At 37.7% G+C, this 6,913-nt stretch overlaps 1 protein-coding gene across 1 annotated transcript; it reads left to right on the forward strand.

Moving 5' to 3' along the window:
* The first annotated feature begins 1,148 nt into the window (after nucleotides 1-1,148).
* Nucleotides 1,149-5,080, forward strand: LOC139734954 (uncharacterized). The gene is made up of 3 exons (XM_071645732.1): nucleotides 1,149-1,164; nucleotides 1,529-1,813; nucleotides 4,953-5,080. Exons 1-3 carry the CDS (start codon nucleotides 1,149-1,151, stop codon nucleotides 5,045-5,047), a joined length of 396 nt encoding a protein of 131 aa, XP_071501833.1. The 3' UTR covers nucleotides 5,048-5,080.
* The last annotated feature ends 1,833 nt before the right edge of the window (nucleotides 5,081-6,913 follow it).

Consider the following 6,913-nt stretch of genomic DNA (forward strand, 5'->3'; position numbering starts at 1 on the left):
CTTCATCGTCTTTTGGTTAAATAGTATGACAGTTCACAAACACACACACACACAAACACACAAGCAGACATATATATATATATATATATATATATATATATATATATATATATATAACATAATAATATATGATATAATATGGACGCATATAAACATACTGCGATCTCTATCTGATATGAACGTATCGTACCTTTTGAAACAATCATCTGTCTTGTTGCTTTATATGATCTTCAGCGAGATACACATTTAGAGTATATTGTTATATTCATAAATTTCAGCCAAATGTCAACTCAAGGGTACACTCATTTCACTCACATCTTACATCGTATAATTTTCTGTATTTTCTTGTTTGAGACATGTTGTGGTCACAGGATGTCTGCCATTACCCTGGCCGCAGCAAGACATTAACCCGTTCTGAGTATTCAAGTCATTATCTCATGTACTTCTTGCAATCGGTGGCACTTTCTGCACTCATGAAGTTGATGTGCGAGGTGAAGAAAAAGCGGTTCGACCCACAATGCATTTCAATCCCTTTAACCTTACTTATACAATGTTAGCTCTCCTCATTTGCAATGTCAAAGTAGGTTTTCTGGTTATTGCCTTTTTTGAATTTGAAGATGGCAATGTTGATTATAATGACATGTGTCTGAGTTCTTCTTTTATGTTTCTTTTACTTAAGTGGGCATTTGAATACGTGTTTGGAAGCCTCGCAAGCTTTTTATGTCTATTGACGGACTTTCACGGTCTTTTACTTGTAGATTTTATGAAAATATAGTTTTCACAAGCCACAGCTGTGAATCACTGTGGATCATCTTCAGAATTCTTATGTTGAAGTGAATCACAGAGGCCTTTGCTTGCGTGTCTCCCATGCACTGTTTGTATGTTGTTATTGGTGAGGAACGCACGTCATCAGTGCGATGGCTTTTTGCGCGTGGTGACGGTGTGAGTAGCGCGGGAGCTGATGCCTGTTTTCCTTTAAATAGAGACAACTCTCCCCATTGGTTTCAATCTCACCGACGCTCGCAAGCAAACCGCACCTGCACACACCGATGCCCGTCGTCTAGCAGTTTCTATACCGAAGTCAGCCAAAGATTCATTAGACTCGCTTCCCCCTGTTTCAGCAGTTAGAAACAAACTCGAACGAAGCCATGGATCTATCACAATGTGAGCTCCTGAGTAATTTTGAAAGATTCTTCTCATCATGAGCACTTGCCAGCTTTACTTTGCAAAGCTTAATTGCTTTCTCTTTTTTTTTCTCTCTTACCTTTATGATTTCACCCCGTTTTCGTCTTTATTGCGTGTATTTTCTTTACAGAGTTTTCAGCAAAGATCGGAAACTTCTTTGGTGCCGGGATATCACATAACTTAATCCAGACGCGTACAATATTCAGACATGATACCATCTTCGTGTTTTTAATGAAAATTCGTTAAAATATGCTATTTAATTTTGAAAATTGTCATGGTCACTTCAATGTGTCTCATGTGTCTTATCTTTCATTCATTTTTTTTCTCTCTCTTCTCCTTACAGCGCTGTTCTCTGTTCTTCTTGCGCTCTCGGCAACACTACAGCTTGCACTCTGCTCAAAGAGCTCATTCTGTCAAGGCCGGCATCCGAAGCTGTGCCACGTGCACATTGGGAAAAGAACGTTCTTTGCAGACGACCAAGACCTCAGCGTTCCCGCCAGCATCAACCCGCAATCACCCGCCGCCCGCCTCCTTGCCGTTGACCCCGCCACGATAGATCTGAAAAGTTTCTTGCCCGAGAAAGACGAGGCTATTCTCCAGCCAGCATCGGCATTTCTTTCTAATGAAGGTTAGTGTTGAAAGAAATGAATACGGCCTTAAACGTTTGTAAATGATCATTATGACATTTCATATCATGGATGAATGTATATTTAATGTATTAAGACTTAAAACACATATTTTCATCTGATTAATATTGTTTTAGATTTCAAGGAGCTCATGCATGAATATAACTCATGCAGAATATTGATTTTGTACATAGGTTCTACGCTTAAGAAAATGAAATGAAATTATCATGAAACAGTTAGTAAAACAATGTGTGTACAAATGTTTGCGTGTCCATGTGTAAGGGCGAGGTGTTTCTTGAGTAAGTGAATGAGGAAAAATCACTAACTTGGACGCTCAAGATTGACGTCGGTTATCACTTCCCATTGTCGAGTGTACGAGCTGAATGTGATAATGATTCATGTGATGGTGATGATATCAGTAACGAAAAAGAACATTCTGATGACAGTAATGGGCATGGAGTCTACTGACGTGGTAGAAATAGTTACTAGGCTCAGCTGACAAATTCGAAGATTGCTCAGTAGTCTTTTTTTTTCTTCTTCAAAGAGAACATAATAAGATGCAAGCTTTAGATTTTCGTCCGTGCTGCAAGAATGAAGTCCGAACTTTAATGTTCGATCGAGCTAAAGAAAAGAAAAAAAAACACACACACTCACAATGCAGTTCGAAAACGAAGCTCTCGAGTCGTGGTTGCATCCGCCGATAAGAAAGCGGAGATGCATTCCTTTGAGCCTGCTCCCCTGTTCACCTCAATTTTCCGCCGGTTTATTGCTTTGACCGCCAACGTCTACCATGCGTGGTTTCCTACCCCCCCCCCCCCCCCCCGCTCTAGTAAGGTTATTCTCCTCAGCGTTTGGGAGTGGGAACAACGTGGTGGTTTTGTCATCGCCAGAACTGATGCATACTTGGGTCGACTATTCACAGAAAAACCACGCCAATTTGCGGAATTAGGGCACATATTATCGAGTACAATTGCAGACGAGATGATTAAGTTAGGATATGCGCTGTGTTTAAGCAAATCAAAATTGCTACCGTACAAAACTGCGTAAATATCATGCAAAATAAACTTGAACAATCAGGATGTCAAGCAGGTTGATTAATATTAAAAGAGAGAGAGAGAGAGAGAGAGAGAGAGAGAGAGAGAGAGAGAGAGACCAACAACAAACCGAAATCGAGTTGTGCGTTTCTTCTCGGAGCAAGGCAATTTTGATCAATATCTGTATCACCGATAATCGTTTCGGAATCTGATAACATTTATTCCTTAAACACCTATTGATGTTGTATGTTATCTTCATCACCCCGAAGACTTTCAATGACAACTTTAGTAATCTGATCATTCCGTCAGCAAAATACAAATATCTCACGCGATATATTACTCATCTCAGTCAAATGAATGGAAAGATGATTTTCCTGAAGTAAATCCTATCCATAGGTAACAACTTCATCAGTAATGGTGAAGCGCAATATCAAGTTAAAACGCTTTATACATTTATACAAGTTTATGCCCTTGTGTATCTATTCATTTAGTCTTTCATGTGGAAATTGATTCTAATGTCTTTTACGAGGCTTCTGAAGAATTTGTCCGTAGAATGAAATCCACTTTCCATCAAGATCAGCTATGATTTCTACTATGAGACACTTGTCAATTGGGATCAGATACATTAAGTATATGTGATTTTGCTCACCTTCCATTGCACTCTTTTGATCATCAACATCTTACCAATCATGTGTATTATGAAGATTTTCGTCCTATAGTCTTGTGTTCTTGTTGGAAAAACCGTTCATCTCGACTCTTTAAGATTACAATAACAAAATTTGAATACATAAAATGTCTATAGATTTTCAAGTGCCAAATTGCCTTCAAGAAAACCAACCAATCATGAAATTATAATTTGATGAAACATTTCAAAAGGATCTCTAATTAATGTTGGTGTATGCATGATACATCATGTGTGTGTGTATTGGAGAGAGAGGGAGAAAGTGAATAAAAAAATTTGTTGATGCGACCTTTCTTCAGATAATTATGTCTACCCTCAAAACAACAACAACAACAAAATCAACGTTGGTTGATCTTTTATGACGTCACAATAGCACTTGTCGCAGGATTCATATTCGTCAGAGTTGATAAGCTCATAATCATTATGACCGTCAACACAGCATTGCATTTTCTTTGAAGCGGACGTGCTCAGAGGGATGTAGGTTAAGAGCTGAAATGAGGCAATACGTTCCCGCCAAAGACTGAGATCATTGTTCCTGTTGTTGTTGTGGTTTTTTTTTTGTAACAGTGGTTTCAAAGTCAAATCCTTGGTTATAAAACTGAAGGGCGGATTAAAAACAAAATATGAATGTATCGAAAAACCTCTCGCCGATCAATGCACCCCTACCCCTTTGATTTCGTTATTGTCTTGAAGGCCTACATTGAAGGCATCACAATTTTTAAGCACTGAAGTAACAATTTTTCCCTAGCGAAAGAAAAAGAAGTGCTTGTGCAATCGTGTCTTCCGTTTTAGGTCATCATCGTAAATGATTTTTATCAAGATCGAACTTTTTCGTTCTTTTTTTCATTTCTAGTTTTATTTCGCTTATCTTTGTGCGTGTTTCCCTCAACGAATCTCTGGGTCACAAAAGAAAGGCTATTTCGTTCACAGTTTGATACGTTGTGAGGTCAGGGGAATGAAATGAACTGCTTGAAAAAACAAACAAACAAACAAACAAACAAGCAAACAAACAAACAAACGAACGGTGACGTTTGAATTCATCGCCTTTCAGTAGCGATGGAGCAGAATGCCCTACTCATGTATTTAAACGGCGATATTGATGCATTATCAAATATGTTGTTATCGAGAACAGTTCACTGTACTTCCATCATGATCAAGCAAATTGGTATATACACACTAGCACACCCCATGGGGGATATACTGAGTGTTTGTGTATGTGCTGATGTGTATGTGCGTGCTTTGAAAAGGAAAGTAAAAAAAAATGAGCTTCAATAGTGACCATTCAGTATAATGCGTACGTTTAGGACAAAATATCAGAGTTATGTCATTGTTGACAAAAATACAGCAATGTTAGGCAATCCAATTAATACTAATTAATAAATAATTTCTATGGTAACATTTCTTTTTCTCGTATTGTTCTTGCAGGTGCAGATGTTGACATCCTAGTAGACAGTCATCCACGAACGCGGATCCTTAGACTCATTCAAGAAATCATGGACAGCTCACTGGAGGAACGTTGACTCTCATCTCCGACCTTTCACCTTTAAACTCCCCTGGTTGAATTGCGTTCTTCAAAGTTGACGTTTTGTTTACTGTGACTTTGTTTTACGTGCAGAATTTCGTTATCGGTCGATGCAGTTGTTCACGACAATCGATACATCGTTTAATCATTTCGCCCTGATTATTATTATTTTTGTATCATTATTTCGTATGTGATTATTCTTACCAAATTCAGAGCTATTTTTTCAAGAAAAATTATATGTAATTTATTGTAGACAGCTGTTTCCAGTAGACGCGTTTATACTTTCAGTAGTGAGAAAACCTGATGATGTACAATGTTGTAAATAGTTTATGGGAGAAGTGCGCCAACAAAATAAATCGATACAAGTATTGAAATTACTGTGATTTTCAGTTCATGAAGGAGGAAATATCTTTGAGAATATAATTAGGTAATTACGATATGTAAAACACATGCCTAGTTCTGCCTTTATTGACTCGAACGAGACATCTCTGTGACTCTCATCGGCTTCTCCAATTGCATTATTTGACACTTTCGCAACTGAACGTCAGTGATTCTATGATAACGAGAATACTTTGATAGCTATAACTGTATTCCTTCAAGTCACACCAGTTACGACATCTGTCGTCCATGATAGAATTTCTGTCTCAAATATGGCTCTTTAGCAACGAAGATTTACTTCGTGACATGTTTTATGACGTTTAGTGCGCGATTCCACCTCCCAAGAATGTATATATGATATGCTTGTAAAGCAGGGGTATTTAGCATTATCCTCTTGTGTATAGACAGATTTTTCTTGAAAAAACAACAACAACAACAACATTTGTCGGTTGTTCGTCATTGACAAAAGCCTGTCAAAAGTGACAGCGATTTTTTTTTTTTATGCAAATGTTCATGGATATTACACCATCAATCTTGTCATACAGGACTCATTTATTGCCTGGCAGTGACTCACATTTTAATGAGTGTTCGAAACAGAGCCAGGAATTCAAAACAAGAACAAGAACAATAATGCACTCATTCAAACCAACTAATGAGAATAAGATTGTATTTTTTTTTGTTTTAGTTTTCCCTTTGAATGAGTGATCACTTATTATAATATCTAGTAATTGTGTGTATATTGTGCGTGTTGTGCAATTTCCATGTGGTCGGAGTCAACTTTATGCCCATGAAGTATATATAACCGCTGGTATTTTTAGAAGATAACTCGGGGCTCCAATTTTAGCTGTAGACCAACTTCTAAATGTTAAGGTCTCACATTTTCGGTCTCCCACGTGAATAATGACGTATGAGAAAACGGTGTTTTGATAGTTAACGTGTCACATTTAAACCATGTCATTCAGAATGTATAATGTATGCCCCGGTGCTGTTTGTTTTATGTTTTCCGAGCACGCTTGCTACATACACAGTGCTCCACAGACGTACCACACGATTATACAAAATAAACAGACCCACGCTCCGAAATTAGATTGGCCCATATAGAACTGAATCGTGTGTTCTGATGGCGTTAAACGAAACTGTCGAAGGCTCTTTCTTTTTTTGTAAAAAAAAAATGATGTATTCCCTCAAGATAGATTTAACAATATTTACTCTCGAACTTCAAAACAATTTAACTACTGACAAATCTTATTCATAATCTGTTTCGCATCCAATTTAATAGGTCTGTCTCTAAAAGATAAAAGTTATTCAATTCATTTTGTCTTCGCCTAAAGAGTGATTCTAGTCAAAGGCATAATCGTATTTCCACCATCATATCAGGTATTGTCTGACTGATTGTGACTGTGAGTCACATTGATCCGATCCTCCCCCCCCCCCCCGCAAAAAAGAAAAAAAAGAAAAGAAAAAGTGGATTGCATTGACATAAAAG

Source organism: Diadema antillarum, unplaced genomic scaffold (genome assembly GCF_040938485.1).
Source record: "Diadema antillarum isolate AM-2024a unplaced genomic scaffold, OU_Dant_1.0 seq00000555_RagTag, whole genome shotgun sequence".
Classification (NCBI taxonomy): domain Eukaryota; kingdom Metazoa; phylum Echinodermata; class Echinoidea; order Diadematoida; family Diadematidae; genus Diadema; species Diadema antillarum.

What these genes read in the sequence shown, in the direction of transcription:
- LOC139734954 (XM_071645732.1), top strand. An exon ending in GGCATTTCTTTCTAATGAAG is followed by an intron (nt 1,814 to 4,952) that starts GTTAGTGTTGAA and finishes TTGTTCTTGCAG; the next exon opens with GTGCAGATGTTGACATCCTA.